The following is a 24,435-nucleotide window of genomic DNA, read 5'->3' as shown; positions in this document are numbered from 1 at the left end:
AGAAGAGAAGAGAAGAGAAGAGAAGAGAAGAGAAGAGAAGAGAAGAGAAAAGAAAAGACATGAAAATGAAATGTTGCGCGACGACCTGTAAGAAATGTAAGGACAATTTCTATTCTACTGTTTTCTCCACTCTATCCACCGCGCATAGAAAACTACCTGGAGTAGAGCTAAAGATCACTCAGTTGTTGTTGTTTTTTTGTCTTGTTTTGTGTGTTTTTTTTTGTAAGTTTCAGTTACAGAGACATATTTCCACAAAGGACAACTAGGGAAAATGGAAATTATTTTATCCTGCTAGTGGAGGCAGTTAGTGCAGCCAATCTATTATACAGATTAAAGGCTAGTTCAAAATATTATATTTAAATAAACCATAGCATCAGAAGTCGATACCACATTAGCTTATTATTAATAAAGATAATAAAGCAAATGGATACATGATTGTCTTTATCTCCTTGTTGGCGAGAATATTCTAGAAATTTGGAACTGTTCCATAATACCCTTAGTTATTCAAGATTAATTAAAGATATTTTAAGGAACATGCACACACATTTCATTCCCTGAAATAATTTATAATACATCAGATAGAAAATAAAAGCCAGAACAATTATCTCTAAGATCATAGCTATACCACTCTTAGAAGTTTTGCAGTTGGCATTAGATCAGTACTCTTCTGGGGTTGAGAAAGACAAATTACAAGCTTGAGAGCTATACCAGGTGCAGCAGCTGACAGCAGAGACTTGCCTATAAAGGCAAAATATTGTACCCAAGTTATTGTAGCAATCTCAATGGTTGTGACTCAGGGTGTCTGTCATGTGTCAGAACTCCTGCCCAAAACAAGTAAGGGCCCAGGGCGATTGAACCTAGCTTTAGTTTTTGGGAACTTGGGCTTGGCATTTAACTTGGCACATGAAACGTGACTTGCAGGCAAAAGATCTTGTTGCATAGGAAGATAGAAATAATTATTTCCAAGGCAAAACTGTAATAAATAAATATTCCTAGGAGACATATCGAAGAGCCCAAACTGAGAGGTGTAGTGAGAGATAGTGGGAAGAAGGGATGTTGGGTGTGGCTTAGTGGATAGTCAGCCTAGAGAGGATCCCTTAGAAACCAGATTGGGAGATTTTAGCCTCGGTTATGATCTTTTTCTGGGGCAATAAGGGATCCAAACCTGTTCAGACACAAGAGGAAATAAACTAAAGTTCCCAAATGGAGAGCAGCGCCCAACAATAGGCAATTCTCAGAAGTTAAGAGACTGATAAGATTCAGGAAGGATTCTCCCCAGAAAACAGGTTCCAGCCCCCAGTCAGGGTCTCAGAGTAGATGCCCCGTTCTCAGAAAAGAGCCCAAGGGAGACTAATGTCCTTTCGCCTTTGTAAACTCAGAAATTAGAAATTTGGATGTGTACTTAGATTAGGGACACACACAAAACCTAAACTAAATGATGTGGGGCATGAAGGGTGTTATCAAAATAGAGACACTGCAAGGCCATGAGCTGTGACTCAGGGAACATCTTGAAACCCAGAAAACAGCCGTGGAACAGTGTGCCCAGAATCAAGTTTTCAACAAAGGGAAATAGGGACAGAACTAGAAAAGATGGTGTCAGTGTGCAAACAACATTTCTTGGGCCACGTTAATAGGGAGGGAAAAGTAATTTTTAGACCAAATATATGGAGATTGAGTAGGATAAATATTTCCTTGGCAGTACTAGGAAAAGGTAAGAATAGTCTACAAAAAGGTAATGATTGATCTTAACTTTATAAAATTTGGAAACTCGGAGTCAGGAGCAAAACTGAGAAGTGGTTAATGACACTAGAAAATCAAAGTTTTAAAAACACATTTGTTCTTTTTAAACCCCATTTGATTGCCCACATCAAATTACAACTACCCTGTTTCAACACATTACAGGTCAGTTCTCTCAGATTTGCAGTGTGGATTCTTCAAAGCTCGGTGCGGAACTGAAGACTACTTCCAGACATTTCCTTCCTATAAATGGCATCGAATTTCTCATTTTGGGCCACTGTGAAGTAATTCTTCCAGTCACCTGCAACCCCTAAAAATAAGAAATAAAAAAACATATGAAGGAATAAAATATTTATATTATGAAGGTACAGCTAGCATATATCAAAAGAAAAGGTAAGAAAAGTTGAAGGAAGACTTTCCTTGTATCTATTAGGGGTGTCGAACTCAATCAGAGAAGGGGCCAAAATCTAAAATCCAGCCTAAATCGCGGGCCGAATGGTTTACTGAACAGTCATAAACTGTCATTGTGATGGAAACGCAGCGGAGTGCAGTGATGACAGCGCAGTGCGGGCCACATTGCAAGGCCTGGCGGGACGGATTTGGCCCGTGGGCCTTGTGTTTGACACATGTGAAAATACTTTAAAATGTCATTTCTCTTTTACTGGTAACTACAGAGTCTGACATTTAAAGACACATTCTGAGAAGGGTAAATTTTCTTGACCAAATTTATGGGTTTGTACAATGTTGAGTTTCTTGAAAGAAATCCTTTTAGAGTTTATAAATTTCCCAAGTCATAGATTATAACTGGACCCTAGCCAGGTATATTTTATTGCATGAGTTACTTTTGGAAACTGTACAAAGGAGTGTTCAACAGCACAACCAAACCATAAAATAGAGAGCAAATAAGTATCAGTTCTTATTTATTCGTAAATGAGTATGGTATGATACTTGTTATTTCTGTGTTCAGTAGACTTCTATTGTATTTGCATTTTAGATGAGAATAGCATCAGACATAACATTCCTGAATTATCTTTTCAAAAGTAAACTTTTGTGATATAAATTTATTTAGTTTCTTAATCTTGGATTCTTATATTTATTTGAAAAACAAAATTTAATGTACTGTCAATGTGATTGGGGGGAAACATTGACTTTTCTATATTATGAAATATTGTCCTATTGCATTGTATCTATATTAACTTGTGATAATTTGATGAAGATTTCAAGTCCTTTTAATGAAAAACACCCCCTTAAGTTATTTCCCTGGTTATTATTCTTTGTTCTATGGCAACAGCTCTTAAGAATGTATATGAGGGTAGTGTATATCCAAGACAGTACATATGTGAGGATGTCATTAAAAAACAGAAAGCACAGATTTAAACAGTAAAGGCTCACATATAGAGTACTCCAATGATCTACTTTCAATGTAAATTAATACATATAAATATATTTGTGTTACAAGATTAAGGAATGTGTAACTTCTTTTTTGATACAATGAATGCTGGCCAAAACCCAGATTTTCTGCTTTGTTGCAATTTGGGGCACAGGTATAAATATTGGACATCATTTATCCTGTTTCTACTACCTTTACCACTGTGTGTCTAAATTATAACATTGATTCATCCAACATAGAATTCTTCCAGACTTGAACGGCCCTTTGATCATATAATTTTTAGCTCTTTTCAGCATCCATTTATATGCATGTCTCTTGCATTGCATTATGAGCCTCCTGAAGCAGATGCATGTGCCATTCAACCTTGTATGTTCTATAGAATATGTGCTAACTATAGGTATTTATAAAGAGTTTTTCCTACATATAACTTAATGAATGAGTGTGCATTCTTTAAATGTATATTGAAAGCATGAATGAATAAATGGATAGAGGAATCTTGAATTGTTTAAAGTAATGACTTGCTATTTTTGTGTATTATTTATGATCAGAAATATATTCCAAATGCTTACATATCATTTACCTTAATCTTCCCCCAAAATCTGTGCCACAGAATCTATGCTAGTACTTTCTCCATTTTTAGTGATGTAATCAGAGTTATTGCAGGTTGATTAATGTATTCCAAGTCATAAATTCGGTAAGTAGCAGAGTCTGGATAAATTCTAGACCAATCTGACTATAAAGGACATGTTCTTTATCACTTCTGGAGGACATGTAAAAACTGTCTCTCCTATTAAGCCAGCATGCACTCTTTTAGGTGGAAGTCGGAGAAACCATATGACTTAGATACTGAACTTATCTCCTCTACCTCCATACTCTAATGAGGCTCATGCAGTGGTATCAATTCTCATATTATTGGGGATAAAACTGTTCTAGAAATTTCAGTCAATCACCTGGCATGAAATATTTGCCTTGTTTTATAAAGTTTTTTCTTCTTAGTCTCCCATCAGAAAATGTGTGTGTATTATTAGTTTTTTATGTTCAAATTTGTAATGCACTATTTACAATGGAACATTTCCTTTGCCTTCTTATATCAGAAGTTGTTTTTGAAAAGTTAAATATAGCGTTTTTAAAAATCAAAACACAATTTTAAAACACTGAAACTATTTTTCATTTTAACAAGTTCTGGAGGAAATGTTTTATAAAAGATGTAACCATATACTCTTTCAAATTTAAGGGTTTTTCTTCTACATATTCCTATCTCTAATACATTCCCAGGGTTATGTTTACTTCCCAGTGCACCAACTTAAAATTCTTCCCTTTCCCTCCAATTCAGTAAAAAAATATTGAAAATAAAGGGTGGCATTATTAGGTGCATAACTTCTTAAATTTATTAAGCTAATAATTTTTAAATGCATTATTTTTATCATTAATAAAATATTTGAATAAAAATCATATACAACAAGCCAAAATGGAAGTAAGTTTTAGGTAGCATAGCTTCTCATAATATTAAAAAAATCTTTTCTCTTGATGAATCCTTTTTAACAAAGTTTCCTAAATAATTTGGGGTCTTTAAAGAACATGTTACTATATGGAATAACATTAGTTTATCACTAAGAAGGAGGTCTATGCCAATTTAGACAAAGATTGAGGATTTAGGTATAACAAATTTGGAATAACTCAGAATTAACAAGACCACTCCCATGTAGCAGAGTAGCAAATACAAGGAGAAATATGTACCAAATATGTACTCAAGGTATTCTGACAATAGGTTTACAAGCATTATTTCCTTTATTAATTTCTAATCTGATTCAGCAATGTTGTGTGGTTATTATTTTAGTGTCCTTATTTTACAGATGAGAAAACTGATACCCAAACTGGTTAAGTAATTTGGTAGAGATCACAAAGTTAATCCTCATTTCAGAGTAATATTTAGCAAAGTAAAAATGAAACTTAAACTTAGAAAAAATATTCACCTTTGCGCATAAATGGGGATTTACTATGATCCATCACTGTACTTGGTACATGTGTATAATTCACCAGAGGGTTGTCCTTCATCATTTCAAATGAAGTGTCATAGATGATCTTATTCAAGATGTCATCATTTAGGTTTTTCCCTAAAAATGTAGCAATCTTCTTGATTTCCTTCATTGGATTCTATTAGTGAGTAAAGAGACATATAAAAAAAAAAGGTAAAATTAATGTAAAAACTATAGTATTTATAATATGTGTTCATAAATGTTTAATTTTTAATATTGAATCAATATTTTATGTTTATGAAAATAGAGTAGAAATGTTTTGCATGTTACAATCTTATATTTTAATTGACATTAAAAATACAATAAGAGCCGAACCTGGTTTGGCTCAGTAGTAGAGCGTTGGTCTGCGGACTGAGGGGTCCCAGGTTCGATTCCGAGCAAGGGCATGAACATTGGTTGCGGGCACATCCCCAGTAGGGGGTGTGCAAGAGGCAGCTGGTCGATGTTTCTCTCTCATTGATGTTTCTAGCTCTCTATCTCTCTCCCTTCCTCTCTGTAAAAAAAAAAAAAATCAATAAAATATATTTTAAAAAAATACAATAAGAATAAACCTTGAGTTAAATATTAACAATGCTTATAAAAAATAATCTTAAAACCCATTTCAAGCTCAATTTGTAATCAGATTTGAATTGTGCATGTTTTAGAGACCCAGTATCTTTTTATTCTTCCCATCTCCCTTTTTCTACTTTTAATAAAAACTTATTTTGCTCAACCAGTGTGGCTTAGGAGTTTAGTGTCAATTAAGAAGTCATTAGTTCAATTCCTGGTCAGGGCAAATGCCCAGGTTGTGGGCTCAATTCCCAGTAAGGGGCATGCAGAAGGCAGCGAATATATGATGTTTTTCTCCCTTCAATGTTTCTATCTCTGTATCCTTCTCCCTTCCTTTTGCTTCAAAAAAATTAATAAAAACATTTAATATTTTTTTATTGTTTTTACTAGCAGTATTTAAAAACAAAAATAATAAATTCATGGACAATTTCAAATATATTTGCTTTAAGGTATACTGATTAGACCTTGCTTAGACATAAATTATTAAAAGTCCTACATAATAAAAGAGTAATATGCAAATTAACCACCACTCCACCACTCCCACAAACCATGCCCACAAGCCACACCCATTGGCCAATCAGAGCAACTATGCAAATTAACCCCAACCAAGATGGCTGTGGTCACAGAGAGCAGGAGAGAGGCATGGGTTTCCCTGGCAATAGAAGGAGCCAAGCTTTTGCAGCCCTGGCGGGCCTAGGCCTCCACTCCAGGCTACAAAGTTTCAATTATAGAAGGTAAACAAATCCAAACAAATGGTGGCAGTCACAGAGTGAGCAAGGGCCTTGGCTCTGCTCAGGCTACAAAGTTTCAATTGTAGAAGGTAAATAATTTCCAGATACCGGGCCTCTGCTTGGGTCACTGGGGTGCATGGCTGGCCTGCAAACCACTACAGGCCCCTCACTCAGGCCATCCCATGCACCAAAGGAACCCCCACCCTGATCCGGGACACCCTTCAGGGCAAACCAGCTGGCCCCCACCCATGCACCAGGTCTCTATCCTAAATAGTAAAAGAGTAATATGCAGATTGACCATCACTCCAGCACACAAGATGGCTGCCCCCATGTGGTTAAAGATCCTTCCCCCAAATGGACACAAGATGGCCACCACAAGATGGCCAGCAGGGGAGGGCAGTTGGGAGGGACCAGGTCTCCAAGGGAGGGCAGTTGGAGGCAATCAACCCTACAGGGTAGGGCAGTTAGGGGTGACCAGTCTGGCAGAGGAGGGAAGTTGGGGGCAAACAAGCTGGCAGGAACAATTAGACATCAATCAGGCTGGCAGGGGAGTGATTAGGGGTGATCTGGCAGGCCAAGAGGATAGGGGCAATCAGGAAGGCAGGCAGGCAAGCAATTGGGATCCAGCAGTGAGAGGGCAGTTGGACATCCCTCGAGGAGTCCCAGATTAAAGAGGGTTTAGGCTGGGCTGAGGGACACCCCCCTCCCCCATGCATGAATTTTGTGCACTGGGCCTCTAGTAAACTAATAAATGAGTAAAGTCATTGAACCCTAAATTATTCATTAACCATCGAGGATAATAAGGATAAAATATGAGAAATTGGTAATTTTCCAGATTCTAATGACATAAACTTAATTTTTGTAACTTTTTAGGATGCCAAACTAAAATCTGCATGGATATGTGTAGAAAGATTTTGAGGCAGTGATATCTATGCTGAGTTTAAAAAGGTGAATCTAATTTAGCAACATTTGTGGTCTTTTGAAATGTTGGACAATGAATTTTTCATTATAAAAAAGTTAGAACTCTTAGTGATATTAGTGTCTCATAGTTCGAGGGAGAAAAAACACACAAAATGGTTGGAGTTAGATCTGAGTTTTTTGTGGGAGTGAGAGAGGCTATAAAACTGAAAAGATGAGTTGGGTTTAAATTAGGAACATCTTTAGATATCTTGTTGGAGGATTTGGACTGTTTCTGTAATGCCAAAGGAAAGAAACAGCTTTTAATAACATGTCTTATTAACTCTGTGCCTGTGTGTGTGCAGATACATGTTTTGGCAGGGAGGTCTCTAAAAGGGAAGTTATGATAATATTTTATGTGTGAGGCCTTAATAAGGGAAAAATAAAATGGCTAATTAAGGGGTGTCGATGCTTAGAATGAATAAAAAGTCAGAAATGATGATAGTGAAAAAAAAGCCAAAAGAAAAGTTAGTAGTAGTACTAGGAAAACACATAGATGAACAGGCAAATAGAGAGCAATTTCTCCTAAGGATTCAATGGTGATTTTACTTTATAAACTAGCACAAGTTCAAATACTGGGTGCTGACTCCTATTGAATCTTGCTCTCCTGCATTTCTCTTTCACCTCATTGAGAATTTATGCAGTCACTCATAAACTAGATGAAACTAATTAGGCTTCTCTCTGAATTTTATTCTTAATATGTAATTATAATTTTGCTCTAATATTGTTACATTATTTTCCAGATTCTAATGACATATGTAATTAGAATCTGGAAAATATGTAATTATAATTTTGCTCTAATATTGTTACATTATTTTCCAGATTCCTAGACAATGTTATACAAAGGATACCTCTTTGTATAACATTGTCTAGGAATGTCTATAAGGCAGTAGAAAAACATTATATTTTTAATTATTATCTGGATAGATCTTAATGTGATTCAAATATCTGCATATGCTTACAAAGCTGATTAGACTATACTGCAAATCAATCAATATAAATGAGTTGATTTGATTAAGGCATGTTAGCTGAATAAAGAGGAAATGTAGACACCGGAGCATCATGTGGGAAACAGCATGATGTGTGACTCAGAATTTGGATGCCAGCCCAGGTCAGGAAATGTATTTCTCCATTCTGTGGAGAAAGGGAACTATATTAAGAAGCTAAAATTGCTCTTTTCATAAAGCTAACAAGTGCTACTCAAGTGTACAGGAAGAGAGATACTTGGAACAGAAGACCAATTTTCTCTTTTACAAAGAACTGAAGGCCTGGTGCACAAAATCCATGCATGGGGAGGAGGGGAGGATGTCCCTCAGCCCACAATGCACCCTCTTCAATCTTGGACCCCTCTCACAATCCAGGATTGCTGGCTCCCAACCACTTGCCCTGCCTGCCTTCCTGATTGCACCTAACAGCTTCTGCCTGCCAGCCTGATCACCTCCTAACCACTCCCCTGCCAGCCTGATTGATGTCTAACTGCTCCCCCGCCAGCCTGTTTGCCCCTCAACTTCCCTCCTCAGTCTGGTCACCCTTTAACTGCCCTCCCCTGCAGGCTTGATTGCCCCCAACTGCCCTCCCCTGCTGGCCATCTTGTGGTGGCCATCTTGTGTCCACATGGGGGCAGGATCTTTGACCACATAGGGACAGCCATCTTGTGTGTTGGAGTGATGGTCAATCTGAATATGACTCTTATATTAGATAGTATAGATGCCTGGTGCATGGGTGGGGGCCTGCTGGTTTGCTCTGAAGGGTGTCCCAGATCAGTGTGGGGGTTCCCTTGGGGCATGGGGTGGCCTGGGCAAGGGGCCTGTGCTGGTTTGCAGGCCTGCCAGGCCCACACCACCACCACCACCACCACCACACCACCCTGCCCCTGGCTACTCAAACGGAGGCCCTGGTATCTGAAATTATTTACCTTCTACAATTGAAACTTTGTAGCCTGGAGCAGAGCAAAGCCTTCTGCTTGCTTCATGGTGGCAGCCATTTCTGTTGGGATTTATTTATCTTCTATAATTGAAATTTTGTAGCCTGGAGCAAAGGCCTTGGCTGGCCAGACTGCAGAAACTTGGCTTTTTCCATCACCGGGGCAACCCTCCCCTCCTGCTCTCTTCAACTCCCTGGCCACAGCCTTTCTGTTGGGATTTATGTATCTTCTATAATTGAAACTTTGTAGCCTTGACCAGAGGCCTGGGCCAGCTAGGATGTATGGAAAGCTTGGCTTCCTCCATCGCCAGGGAAACCCAAGCATCCCTTGTGCTCTCTCTGTGGCTGCAGGCATCTTGGTGGGGTTAATTTGCATACTCACTCCTAATTGGCTTGTGAGTGTGGCTTGTGGGTATGGCTTGTGGGTATAGCAGAGTGATGGTTAATTTGCATGTTACTCTTTTATTAGACAGGATATGTAACTGAATCTGATTAATTAAAACCACTTTAGTTTTCCAGCTGTGTATGTCAGCAAGTTGACATTAATTGCCTCAAACACTGATAAGATTTAGACTACAGATTCTCTATGGTCTAAATAACTGTGACACGTGGGATCCTGTGCAGAACAGAAACACTGGGGACTCTTTTTGATAAGATGTAAAAAAATAACCTGGGGATTAATCAGATATATGTGGAGCAAGGGAGATTTTACCGAAGCATAATTTCTGGTATTCAAAATAGGATTGTCACTAAAATGTGTCTTAATACTGCTTACTCATTAATTTATTAACTCATCAAGCAATCCATTATTTACACAACATATTAATAGATGCTATATTAGGTATTGTGGATGCAATCACAAGAATCATAGATATGGTATCTTCTATCATGAACTCGAAAATTTAAAAAGTATTCTCATTTGTATGCTCAGGCTTTTAAGAACTACAGAAATGTGGTTTCCACATATTTCCCATATATGTGCATGCATACACCTACACATTTGCCTAATTTGAGTAAAACAGCTCCAGAATAGGCCTGGAGCTTTGCAGTAGTATTTGAACTAATACTGGTTCATAAGGAGACTAAATGAATAATAATGACTAAGAGGGAGGTAGAAAGAAAATACAGGAGGAAAGCACATTTGAAGGATATAATAGGGCATGTGAATCCATGGATGTTCAGGATCTAGTTGAATTATATTAACTATATGGTAGCTAATGAGGACAATTTCCTTTTAGGTTTTTGAAAACTGAATGGACATATAACATCTTTAACCAATAGAGAAGAAAAGAAGAAAAGGAGTACATGTTGGAGAGAGAGAAGCAAGGTAAGTTTAGTTTTAAACATGTTAAATTTGATGTCGATGTTAATAAAAGTATGGGTTTAAATTCAGTGTAGAAATTAAAACAAAGTTTGAAGGCCACCAATAGCACATAATTTTGGTAATAGTGAGCATGAATACCAAAATATAGCAAGCAGCTTAAAAAGAAAAATGACCAAGTGATAGAGATATACCAAAAAAACCATGAGAGTGTGATAATGTGTTAGATGGATGAGAGACTTTCAGAAAGAAAAAGTAATTAAATAGGATCAAAGGAATAAAATTGTTAAAGAATTCACAATTAGAAGGTCATTAATGATATTAATAAGATTTGGGTAAGCAGGCAAGAAGGATTGGAAAAGCAATCGTATCATTTTAAAATTTTTATATTATTCCTGTTACCCCAGGATGTAGTGAGGAATTACTCAGAATGAATTTTTACCATTTTACCTCTTTCATATCTTCATAGTGCAAGAAAAGTATTGGGTGTTCTTCTTTTTTCTTCCACCAGCTCTTAACATGATTAAACCAGGAACCATAGGCCACTAAAACAAAACAAAACCAAAACACCTATTTCCATAAGCATTCATAAAATTAAAGATTTGTTTCTGAAAAATAAGTCAAATTGTACAAACATTTTGTGGATGTTAATAATCAAGGGAACTGAGAATGTAAGGCCAATTTACAAATAATCAGATTTTGAAATATAAGGTACAAGGAAGCATTTCAGTTGAAAATACATTGACCTTCAATAGGTTATACTTAACCTCACATGGAAGGAGACTATTCTTTTTATGAAGTACTAATATCAAATATTTATCTAAGTACTATAAATATATGTATAATAGATTTTACTAATGGTTTGGACAAGGTAAACAATTTCATCATGAACAGAAACTGAGAATGGATTTCTAGAAACTAAAAAGAGGTTAGAGAATATTTTCATTAAGCCAATGTTTTTGGTTTTGTCTTTTAAAATATATTTTAATTGATTTCAAAGAGGAAGGGAGAGAAAGATAGAAACTTCAAAAGATGAGAGAGAATCATTGATCCAGTTGCCTCTTGCAAGGCCCCTACTGGGATCAAGCTCCCAAGCCAGGCATATGCCCTAACCTGGAATTGAACCATGGCACTCAACTACTGAACCATGCAGGCAGAGCAAGCCAATGTTTAACAGCAAGTTTATATATTGAATATCATAGTAAAATATTAGACATATTTGATTTAATTTTTTAAATGGTATTTGGATATACTTGTACTGACTTGGCAAAAATAAGTGTTTTAAAAGAAAAAGTCACCCTAACTGGTTTGGCTCAGTGGAAAGAGCATCAGCCTGAGGACTGAAGGGTCCCAGGTTCAATTCCAGCAAGGGCATGTACCTTGGTTGTGGGCACACCCCCAGCAGGGGTGCGCAGGAGGCAGCTGATCAATGTTTCTTTCTCATTGATATTTCTGACTCTATTCCTCTCCTTTCCTCTTTATAAAATGTCAATAAAATATATTTAAAAAAAGAAAATACAGGTAAATAAGATTAGCTTCCAGTTATTAAAAAAAGAAAAGAAAAAGTCATAGCAGTAACAGTTAATAGTATTATTAAAAATTACAAATTACTTATTAATTTTAAACCAAGGCCTCCCTACCATTTCCAGCCATGAATCTCTCTAGATATTCATCCCAGGTGCCAGGAGGAGGTTGCAAATTATTCATCAAGTCAAAATGGTAATATGAGACTGCAACATCCTTGGCATTTCGAGCCAGATAAATCATCTGCAGCAGGAGAAGGAAGAAATGGATGGCATTTTTTAAGAGAAAAATTAACATACAGGCAAGGAAAGCAACAGATCTGAAATCCATGAAATGTCTACAAATCAATTTTTAAAAATTAAAAAAATAAATATACTCATACTATACATTTAAAAATTGCAATATTTGATATTTACCCAAAAGAGTTAAAAAAATAAGGTACACAGAAAAATGTGCACATAATTGCAGCAGCTTTATGCATAATTCAACCAATATGTCTTTCAGTAGGTGAGTGTAAAAAAAAGTGTGGTAGCCCCAGATAATAGAATATTATTCAACACTAAAAAGAAATGACCTATGAAGCCATGGAAATACATAGAAGAATGTTAAATGCATGATAGAAAGAAAAAAATCTGTAAAGGCTACATACTGTGTAATTCCAATTCCATACTGTGTATTTCTACAACACCAAGAAAGAACCCTAATTATGATAATGATGTGTCAATGTAGGTTCATCAGTTGTAACAAAGGTACTACTCTAGTGGGACATGATGATAATAGAGAATCTAAATGTGTGTGAGGGCAAGGAAGTATGAGAAATTGCTTTGACTAAATTTTTCTGTGAACTAAAAATTGGTCTAAAAATAAATTAAATTGCTATAAAATAACATCTGTTTAAAAAAAGAATAAGAATGGAATATTATAAATAGATTTTCATTACAAAATTCAACAACTTAGAATTCCTCACACATCACAAACTAGCAAAAGTCAGCTAAGATAAAATAGATAATCTGAATAGCTCCACAATTATTGAAGAAAATAAATTTAAAATTTCTCCAAAACAAATATCCAGTCATAAATGTTTCACCAGAGAACTTTACCAATCAAATAAGAACTGATATCCTATGTTGAATTTTCAGAGAAATAATAGCAGCAATATTGTGTTGAGATGAGAATCCTATTGCTATATAATGTTGGAAACCTTTAGTATATAGAATTAGACTAAAATAACTGAGCCTTAGGCCAGGGGGCTCAATTGGTGGTTTGGATGTTGTTTCATACACCAAAAAGTTTGCAGGTTCAATTCCCAGTAAGGGCAGTTATCGAGGTGGAGGGTTCAACCCCCAACTGGAGCACATAAGACAGGCAATAAGTAAATATCTCTCTCTCTCTCTCTCTCTCTCTCTCTCTCTCTCTCTCTCTCTCTCTCTCTCTCCCTTCATCTCAGTCTAAAATCAATAAAAAACATAACTTTGGGTGAGTATAAAAAATATACTTGAAGCACTTTCATTGAAGCACTTTCTTATGCAGCTCAGTTCTCAAGGTAACAAATAAAAAACAAACATCTGAGCAATTATTTATCTCTATGGTAGTAAGCCCAGTGCACAAAATTCATTCATGGGGGTCAGGGGGCACCCTCAACACAGCCTGCACCCTCTCCAATCTGGGATCCCTCAGAGGATGTCCAACTGCCAGCAATCGGACATCCCTCTCACAATCCGGGACTGCTGGCTCCAAACAGCTCACCTGCCTGTCTGCCTGATCACCCCTAACCACTCTGCCTGCTGGCTTGATCTCCCCAACTGCCCCCCCCCCCAGCCTGCTCACCCTCAACTGAACCCCTCTACTGGCCTGCTCACCCCTAACTGCACCCTTCTGCCAGCTTGATCACCCCCAACTGCACCACCCTTCTGGCCTGATCACCCTTAACTCTCCCCCCTCACAACCACTACCACCAAGCCAGCCTGTTTGCCCCTGTCTTCCCCTCCTGGCTTGATTGCCCCTAACCACCTCTGTCTCAACCTCGCCACCACATGGCTTTGTCCAGAAAGATGTCTGGAAGGTCTTCCAATCTAATCAGCATATTAGCCTTTTATTAGTATAGATGTGAGTGAGTCAAGGGTCAGATTAAAAAATTGACTGGCACCTTGCAGTTGTTCTTCCAAAAAGACTCAGGAAGGAGATCAATCGGCAGATGTGTCTTCACAAGCCGGCGTGATGGATTCTTCTCTAATTGTTCTACTCCTGGGAAAATTTAGTTTGGTATATAGAGCTATTAGAGTCTCCAAGGACCCTGCATTTCCTGGTTTTCTCAACCAGCCTTTAAAAATATTTCTGAACAGTAATAAATGTTACTAAATTTTAAACTAATCATAGACATTATTTACCCAGATTCTAAGAGGCAATATTGTACGCTGGTTAAGAACATAGGATATGCGATTAGCCTCCTTGAATTAAAACTCCTAACTCTATCACTGACTCACTGTGAGACATGTGAAAGTGTCACAGTCTCTATGCTTCACTTTCTGCATCTCCAAAATAGGGAGTAATAATACCAATCTTAGCACTTTGGTTTTATCATACCTGTGTATAATATAAATAATTATAAAAATGTTTTCTCTCTAATATCTAGTAAGTCTCACATCAACTGTAGTTTTACATCAGCTATTATAGTAGCTGTGATGTCATTTTTGTGTAGCATCAGTTTTCCCCCCTCCCCATTTTCATTGTTTCCTTTATGTGTCATATGTATATGCAAAATAAAAATGTTGTATAACTTTTAGGTGTTAGCTGAATTCCCCAAAGTCATACAACTAATATGTGGAGATTTTGGTTTCACATGAAGTCTTTGGACAAGGGGATATATAAACTCCCTTGAGGCAGAAAGTATCCATTTATTTTCCATGTTGAGAATCAGGATCATCTCACTGAATAAGTGACTTGGCCAGTGTGAATTCACTTATGGAAAAAAGACATAGAGCATTTCAGACATAGGCTAGGAAGAGCTGTGCTAACCCTTTTCACTCACTATTCTCTTAATGGAAGTGTGGCCTTTATCATATTCCAGATATAGCTGTTATAGATGTCCTCTCCTACAGAGTCATCAAGATCTCATTAATTGTCATCTCCTCTTTCAGATTTCACAGCCATGAAATCATAAAGTCCTCTTCACAATATTACTTACATCCAGTCTAACATCTAGATTACCTGTAAATCCTACATTATCTTCCCACCTTTTGTATATGAAGATACACCTGCCCCAAATTTTATCTGACTCACTCATTCAAAGCAATCCTATGTTTCAACTGTTTACAGAATTTTATTGCAGATGCTAAAAAGTCACTCAGTATCTCTCAACTAAAACATCCTTTTCAAATCTTTATAGCACTTATTTTTATTCTCCATTCATTTTTCATTTATTTATTGTCAGTTCTCATGTGTCTTCCTTGCCACCGCCCCCAAACACACAGGGCTGGTGCTTGTTTTGTTTACCAACAAATGCTTTTTAGAGAGTAGTGCGTAGCACATGGTTTGTAGTAAGAAAACCCCTTAATATCATTGAAGATAGAGTTGGAAGATTTAGAAAATAAAGATGCAGAAAATCTGGTTAAATTTGAATTTCAGATTAAAACAGATGCCTTTTAGTATAAGTATCCCCCATATAATATTTGAGATATACTTATCTATAATAATAAAAGTGCAATGTGAAAATCCACCAAATGGCCGAACAATGAAACAACCGTCCTGACAGGGCATGCTCTTGCATGGATTTCATGCATCAGGCCTCTAGTACTAAATAAAATTGTTATCTGAATTTCAGATTCAATTTGATATCCTGAATTTTATTTAAAAAAATCAATTGTTTATCTATAAAATTCCTATTTCACTATGCTTCTACCCATCTGGTAGTTACAGCCTCTTTACTCAGCACATAGAAATGAGAGATCATAACATTCCACAACTCACTACTCCTCAGTGCCATGAGATGAACTCTTCTGTCTATTTCTTTTTTGATGTTTTTCCACGTTGTTGTTCCTTTTCCTGCCCTCAACTTTCTTCTGTCTTATAATTGTTCTGCCATTGATATCCTTTAAATGAAGCCTTTGAATGCATAAATATAAATGTTGGGAATATGCAATGACACCACAAGTATTCACATTCAGGCTCCAGACTAAATATGAGTGCCAGTTTATCCTCCTTTACCTGGTGTACCTCACCTACTCACTCTGGCAATGCTACACAGCCTTACTAACCATCTCAACCCCTATTGCTAATTCCACCACCTTTTTATTTCATACTTTTCATTGGGTCTGGAGTCTTACATCATTCTAACACTCATTTGGTTGCTTGTCCTTTAATTTCAAGCTTTAGCATTTGCCCTCTGACTTCAGGCAACCACACAGGAAGAATGACACATGCCCAGATGGTCCTTCTCTGCCTGTGTAGCAACCAACTCCTGTAGGCAAGAGCATTTGGATTCTGCTCTTTAAATTGATATACAGTTTCTTCACTGAACTTATTCCAGGCTTCCAGCAGCACTAGAGAACCAGGCCTCACTTCTTAACACCTCTCACTTGCCTTTAGGACATCACACTTTTCTGATTCTCTCTCAGCTCATTTCTTAAAAATTACAAGTCCTACATGATCTGTCCCCAGCAAGCCTCCAATTGTTTTGCATTTCATTCTTCCCTTTTTTCATTATTGTTGTCGTGTTTTTTTTTGTTTTGTATTTTTTTGTTTTGGCTTGTCTTTTCTTTTCTTTTCTTTTTTTTAAATTCCAGGCTATATCAATGCCTTTTCTGCAGCTAGGTCTTTATAGCTAATACTTCACCTTCATGAAATATGCTTCCTCCAAACTTCCTCCAACAGTATGATGGTTATAGCTCTCAATTCAGGAGACATATCTCTAATTATCCAAGCTAAAGTAAACTTTTTTGTTGTTTTCTTGTCCTATTCTCTGGATACATAAGACCAATAATATGCACATATCAGTAGTTTACTTACTTAATGTCCCATTATTACCATCAACTTCTTGGGGGTTAGGACAGCTAATTTACTAATCATTTTGTATTTAGCTCATATAACAGTACATAATTATTTAGAAGCATTCAATAAATATTTGTGAAATAATAAATGACTTACTAATAATAAATTTTATTTTTAAAAGGTATTGGTACTTCTTAATTTACTACACCAAAATTCTAATTAGAAACTTATTGCTCTACTTCACCAAATTCTAAACAATAAAAGTCAATAAAATATAAGAAATGTTTTATGTTATCAACTAAATTTTTAATTGTTTTCTACAATAAAAATAAATGTATTTATTTTTGGTTACCATACCCAAATAAAGACTAAAATTGCAGTTTCTCTATATGTCTAAGTTATTGTATTGCTTTCAAACTTCCATTTTAAATGACAAAATTTACTAAATTTTTAGTGGGAATCATAAACATAATAATTAATATGTTAGATAAATAATACTACAAAATTATAATTCCCAAATGGCTTAAAATTACCTGATATTCTTAGTCCAGGGACAGCCATCTCCAACATTGGAACTTTCACAGTTATAAAATCTCGCTTACATTTTTCATCATCTCCATCATTTAAAATCATGTCCACGATTTCACTTACCCAAGTGGTTCCTGTGGCAAAAACCAAATTTTTTTTATAAACCATAACCTGAATTTGAGGGGAAAAGTACCCATTGGAAGCCTGCCATCTTATTATATTTTATTAGAAACTTAATTCTGAAGTTTCATTTCCTATTCACCAAATGCCCATTTGAATATATTTGAAGTAGATTGCTAGACTGACTCATAGGCATATTAATTTTATTTAGAATGATAATGATTTTATAGAAAGGTTGATTTTCAGAAAACAAAGGTTGATATGAGACCTGCATTTTTCAGGTCACAGAACTCACCTGATTTGGGGTAAGTGGCTATCACCATGTCATCTGGCCTGCTGTGGAACTGTTCAATCCTTTCCCAGTTGTCCACAAAAGCATAGGTCATGGGATGGCCATGAACCATCTTCAAATTTTTTCTCAGGACATCTTTGGAAGTAGTCATTTTTGTACCAAATTGTACAGATTCTTAATAGAATATTTACTGACAGTCAAATCCTGGAGAAATAGAGAGAATAACAATCACAAGCTGAGTAACTGGTGTTATTCGTGACACTGAAACATGGCACAAAGTAAAATTGGCCTCTAACACACTGAGCACACAGAGATCTAAATACAAAGGGCGTTTTTGTGGGTATACAACTGTAGATTGCAAAAGCAGCAATTGGCTCAGTGACAAGCAGAACAAAGGTCTTTGGTGGAAGCTTTGGAAAGAAAGGGAACTGCATATCTTACTTTGAGTTAAAAAAAAATCAAACTTTAGAGACTTTTGTTAAAAGTATCAGGACTTAATGCAAAATAAATGTATCACTCATAATTATACTTTAATTTACCTAATTTTTCCTTATAGGGAAATCTGTTTTCTTTCCTATCATTCTTTTCCTGTCCAGAATGCATCTGTTTTCTCAGTCTGCTTGTAAGACTGAGTATGTTCTTTGTCACTGATTTTGAGCAATTAAATGATCATGTGCCCTGGTGTGGTTGTTTTCATGGGCGTGTGCCTGTGCTCATGTGTGCACACTTCAAGTTTATCAAGCTTCTTAGAAATGTGGGTTTTATAGTCATTATTCACATCCTTTTTCTATTTCTTCTTCCTTCTGGAACTTGAGACTCCATACAGTTTTGCACAGCTCACTGATGCCCTATTCATTTTTTAAAAATCCTTTTCTCTTTTTGTGCTTTAATTTGGATGACATCTATTGCTGTGACTTTATGTTCACTAACCCTTTCTTCTACAATGTATAATATGGTGTTAATACAATCCAGTGCATTTTTTCAGACATTGTGGTTTTCATCTCTAGAAAATTATTTTGGGAATGATTACATATTCCCTGTCTCAACTTTTCAAACATATTGAATACAGTTATACTGACTGTAAGCAGCATCTGCTTAAAGACACAAAACAAGTTAATGGCAACCTAGAAATAAACTTCATTTTCCTAGCTCTGCTTCCTTTGTCACAGTGCAAATCTACCCAAAGTTAACAAATGTTCGTGATTTATCTTATTCAAATAAGAGGTTTACAGTTTATAAGGAAATCTTTCTTTGACAAAGCAAACACCCCCAGACAAAAAGCACAACGTGAACGTGTCAGAGAGTAATGGTATGAGTAACAAGATGAAAATAAGGCAGCTGATCTGAATATACCCTGGTCACATCTGGGGATGTGGGTGTAACCAATTCAGAAACCTAGGAGGATAATCCTGAATTAACATTGCTCATTGTGACTAGTGGCTGACGGTGATTTCAGAATAATATTGGGAAATGGGTCCAGGGGGTAGGACTGGAAAACATAAGAATACTAATCTTATTGAACCAGATACATTGGAAGATGGTCCATTATGATATTTACTTTCAAATATAAAGTTAGTTCACAAAAAAGTCGTTTAATTACAAGCATGCTCAAAATGGAAATCATTCAAAGGATTGATTAGCTATGGATGCAAAACAAAAACTTAAAGAAGAGAGATTTAAAAAGCAAACTTTGCCTCACAATTTAATCCCCTATTTTAGTTTTCATTGTTGGTCAGTGGTGCTGCTGTTGAAAGGAACCCTGGGAGCCTGAAGTAGTTCAGGAAGGGCAGGGCTAGGGAGTCCAGGGAGGGGAAAAAAAGTAGTTTCAGGATATGATCTGAATACAGTAGGCAGTGATTTTACAGGCAATTAAGATATCAAACAGAGGCAAGTCCTGCTGTTTCAACAGCTGGCAAAGCCAGGAAGTGCTGAGAAGGAAATGAATCAGGGTGATGTCCAGAATTGAGCAAAGTAAAATATTGTATAGATTTGAAGGTTTCCACAAGGCTTCAAAGGATCTGAGAGGAATACATAGGCCAAGAACCAGAAGAGTCAGTGGATAAAAGACTATTGCTTCTCTACCTCATATAAGAATGTTTTCTAATTTTGGTTGTGATGAAAAGTCGTGATGTTTATGTCTATGTGTTTTCATTTGGAAGAAGCATGAGATCCCATATCAAGGAAAGAGCAAACATGCTGAAAATGAAGTAACAATTTTGGCAGCAGAAACAGGGAGGCTGGAGCTAATGGTTGAAGAATAGACAGATACATAGAGAAAGAGTGAACAAGAAGCTTGAGTTTGGAGGGGTAGAAAAGTGCTCCTGCCTTCTAACTCCACTACTCAACCACCCTATTAGATTTCCTTAAGATCTAGTTCCTGGTATCAATCCTTTTGTTAAGAAGATTTGTTTCAAACTTAAATACAACTACAACCACCAGCCCCTTACCTATTGATGTAGGCTTGGTATAGTAAAAAGACCCAGAAAGAAAGTAGCACATTTTTTTTAATATCTCCCATTTAGTTGTGTTTCTAAAAGACCTTGCCATTAACAACAGATTTCTATTTTTTTTTCAGTCAGTATTTAATTTGTGTGGAGAGCAGAAATGTGTGTGCAAGGAGAGAACCTGGTTTATTTGTATCTTGCTGCAATTATGGGGAACCGTAAACCTTCTCAGTGCATGTGCAGTACAAATCTGGAGAGCACTGAGACCTCAAATTAACATCAATGTGGCTCTCTTTGATTTTTCTGTGATATTCTCTAAGATAGTTTGTTCATGTTTTGTATGATTTTGTGACTTTTGTAGTCTAAGGACTTTTTTTTTTTTTTAATGACACATGCAGATATTGGCTTCCACAAACCATCACCTTTCTGCTCACCATGCAATCAAATGACGTTCCAAAAAGACAGGGTCAGTATAGTCCCACCAAAGTTTGGGAAATAATATTTTTAATTGGAAATACAGATTTGCTATTAAGAATTAACTTTTTCAGTGTTTGTTTAAAAATCAGCTGATATAGGCAAGACAGTAATGGACATCTAGACAACCTGAAATCAGACAGAGATTGAAGACCTCGTAAATAAACTCAAAAGTATAATAGATGATTGGACTATCTCAGCCACAATTAGGAAAGCCATGCAAAATAACAGCAGGCACACTGAAGTCAATGGGGGGAGCCTATGGGCATGAGGGTGGCCTCTGTAACCAGACCTTCTGAGCTTTGCAATTCCAAACTCAAGTTCCAACTTTCTGTACCTCTACAAGAAAAAGAAAATTCTAACAAAAATATTTAAAACTTGTTTATCTTAGTTGAAGTTAAGTTTAAAATTATCTTGTAATGTAAGTTCATGCATCACAGGATAATAAGGGGGAAAATGATTGAACTCCATGTTGTAGATTTAGGCCAGGCTGTTGGAGTAATAAAGAGAAAGGTGTGTCAGTTAGGTCAACTTGTGACACATATATGAAGAGTAAGAAAGCCCTAATAATGAAATATTCCATACAATAATTAGGCTTTTGTTATTCTTTTTTGTTTTGTTTTTTATTGTTTAGAGTATTGCATGTCTCCTTTTTTGCTTAGTTTTTCTCAGAAAAATGTACACACTGATAAATGTGTGTGTATATATGCACTGATCACCTTCTTATATACCACACAAAAATAAACTTGAAATGGATTAAAGTCTTATATGTTAGACTCAAAGCCATAAAAATTCTAGAAGAAAACATAGGTAGTAAAATCTCAGACATTTCTCATAACAATATTTTTTTCTGATTTATCTCCTGGGGCAAGGGGGAAAAAAATGAATAGGATTACATCAAACTAAAGAGTTTTGGCACAGCAAAGGAAACAATGAAAAAACACCCCACTGAATGAGGAACACATTTGCCAGTGGTTTATAAAGAATTTATAGAACTCAATACCAAAAATACAAATGATCCAATTAAAAAATGGGCAAAGAACCTGAATAGATGCTTCTCAAAAGATGACATAGAGATGGACACAAAACATATGAAAAGATACTCAACATCACTAGTCATCAGCGAAATGCAAACTAAAACCACAATGAGATATAACCTCACACCTCTCAGAATGGTATCATCCATAAACCAAAAAATACATGTTGGCAAAGATGTGGAGAAAGGGGAACCCTAATGCAGATTAGTGCAGCCACTGGGGAAAGCAGTATGAATTACCTCAAAAATTTTAAAAATGGAACTGCCTCGTGACCCTGTGATTCCTTTTCTGGGAATTTAGTTGAAGAAACCCAAAACACAAATTTGAATGAATGTATGTACCCCTGTGTTCCTTGCAGTATTATTTACAAATACCCAAGATCTGGAAACAGCTCAAGGTCCATCACTAGGTGAATGGATAAAAAATTGCTATACATTTACACAATAGAATACTACTCTGCTATAAAATGGAAGAAAAATTTACCCTTTGTGACAGTATGAATGGACCTGGAGAAAATTATGCTAAATGAAATAAGCCAGTCAGAGAAAGACAAGTACCATATGATTACACTCATATGTGGAACGTAATGAACAAACTGAACTACCAAGCAAAGTAGAGACAGACTCATAGATAGAGAGCAGGCAGACAGGGGGAGTGTTGGAGGGATTGAGAAAAAAAGATAGAAAACTCATGGACATGGACAACAGTGTGGTGATTGTGGGGTGGAGGTGGATAGGTGGAGGTAGTAGAGGGAATAAAGGGGATAAGATGTGGTGGATCCCTGGCCTGTATTTCTAAGTGGTTATAGTTTTGGCACATGTACCAATGGTTGCAGGTTGAATTCCCAGTCATAGGCACATACCTCGGTAGCAGGATCAATCCCAAACCCTGGTGGAGGTGCATGAGGATGACAACCAATTTATGTGTCTTTCTTACATCATTGTTTTGCTCTCTCTCCTTTTCTCCCCCCCCCCTCTCTCTCTCTCTCTCTCTCTCTCTCTCTCTCTCGTTCTCTCTCTTCCTTTCATTCTCTCTCTATATAAAAAAAAATCAATGGAAAAATATCATCCAGTGAAGATTAACAATGAAATGGTGATGGAAAAAAGAAAACAAATTAAAATAATAAATAAGTAAATTCCTGAGCACTGGGCCATCTTTTACCACCTGTGATAGAAATAGTAATAAGCGTCACCTTCTTGAAATTCTTGGTGTCTTCATACCTCACCTACCTGAAAAGGCAGGGATTAGCAGGACGATGAATCTACTTCCTTCTCTGAAGGAGGGTTACCCTGACAGTAGTCACCATAATGCTTTTTCCTCACTTCCCTCTTTAGGAAATCCCTCACCTGAATATTGACATCCATATACCGTATTTTTCAGACCATAAGACGCACTTTTTCCCCCCCAGAAGTGGGGGGGGGAAGTCCCTGCCTCTTATGGTCCAAATATAGCCTACACATATACTTTAAAAAAAAAGTTTTTTTACTTGCCCGGCTCTGTGTGGTCTCTGTGTGCTTGCCCGGCTCTAAAATGGTTCTAAATGCTGCTGTTTACTTTACAGGGTTGATTACATGTGTTTATGACTGTGATGTTGGGTTTTAATGCACATAAAATATTTTAGGACACTATTTGTTTCAGAATCTTTTTTTCTTTATTTCCTTTCTTTAAAACTGGTGCGTCTTATGGTCCGGAGCGTCTTATGGTCCGAAAAATATGGTACATCATTCATGAGAAAGCAGGGTAATAACAATGAAGAAACATTATGGGATAAAGAAATATCCATAAGAAATAAAAATTATTTACATTATGAAATAAAAAAAATATATCCAAATAGAGCCATACAGAATCTGGATATTCTTTCCTTAAATGTCTTCAAAACCAAAGGAATCCACTGTTCAATACTAGTTTGAAGTTCCTTGATGGCAAAATTTGGGACTTATTACTCTATAAAGTAGCCGCCCTTCCAAGTCCAGGCTGTGACCCTGGGTTATGTGGGAACATATGGATGGCACCTTTTGGAATTGAAGAGTGTACAACATGCACAATTGTAGTTGCTGGTGACATAGATTAACAATATAACCCTGATCCTTAGAATATACTTGGTAAATATTTTGGTGAATGAAAAGCTTTAGATGTATGTTAATAATCACAGTTTTATTATATATTAATGAGTTTTAGTCCTAGATATAGAAAACAGCTTAATCTTATTTAGTTAGTTGTGCTTGGCAAATATTCGAATACAATTATTCTCATTATTGTTTTATCTCTAATTGTTAGTTTGACACTAAGTCCAAGTAATCTGCCTTCCATGAGAACAGAGTACAGTGATAAGATCATGAATTTCAGTAACTGAAAGATAAGCTTGAGTTTAAACCCAGATTCTCTC

General features: G+C 36.4%; 1 protein-coding gene across 4 annotated transcripts; it reads right to left on the bottom strand.

The window, feature by feature from the left end:
- Positions 1-1,731: 1,731 nt before the first annotated feature.
- Positions 1,732-23,332, bottom strand: SULT1B1 (sulfotransferase family 1B member 1). 4 transcript variants are annotated; one of them, XM_036414679.2, is made up of 8 exons: positions 23,214-23,332; positions 18,098-18,298; positions 17,688-17,816; positions 14,315-14,412; positions 12,285-12,411; positions 11,095-11,189; positions 5,101-5,281; positions 1,732-2,047 (listed from the first exon to the last, which is right to left on the bottom strand). In XM_036414679.2, exons 2-8 carry the CDS (start codon positions 18,243-18,245, stop codon positions 1,935-1,937), a joined length of 891 nt encoding a protein of 296 aa, XP_036270572.1. In that variant the 5' UTR covers positions 18,246-18,298; positions 23,214-23,332; the 3' UTR covers positions 1,732-1,934. The 4 variants fall into 4 exon arrangements, with proteins under 4 accessions (XP_036270572.1, XP_036270563.1, XP_045427884.1 ...); XM_036414670.2 differs by lacking the exon at positions 23,214-23,332 and adding an exon at positions 22,912-23,011; XM_045571928.1 differs by lacking the exon at positions 23,214-23,332 and adding an exon at positions 18,634-18,728.
- Between the last annotated feature and the right edge of the window lie 1,103 nt (positions 23,333-24,435).

The sequence above is a fragment of the Pipistrellus kuhlii genome, unplaced genomic scaffold (assembly GCF_014108245.1).
Source record: "Pipistrellus kuhlii isolate mPipKuh1 unplaced genomic scaffold, mPipKuh1.p scaffold_m20_p_1, whole genome shotgun sequence".
NCBI classification, from domain to species: Eukaryota; Metazoa; Chordata; class Mammalia; order Chiroptera; family Vespertilionidae; genus Pipistrellus; species Pipistrellus kuhlii.
The sequence above is the reverse complement of the archived record's forward strand: the minus strand, read 5'-3'. Positions and strand labels throughout refer to the sequence as shown.

Coding starts and splice junctions, on each gene's coding strand:
- SULT1B1 (XM_036414679.2), bottom strand. CDS start 18,245: ATGACTACTTCCAAAGATGTCCTGAGAAAAAATTTGAAGATGGTTCAT. Junction 11,190..12,284: donor GAGATTCATGGCTGGAAATG/GTAGGGAGGCCT, acceptor GTTTTGTTTTAG/TGGCCTATGGTTCCTGGTTT. Junction 5,282..11,094: donor ACTATGAAGATATGAAAGAG/GTAAAATGGTAA, acceptor ACTCACTAATAG/AATCCAATGAAGGAAATCAA.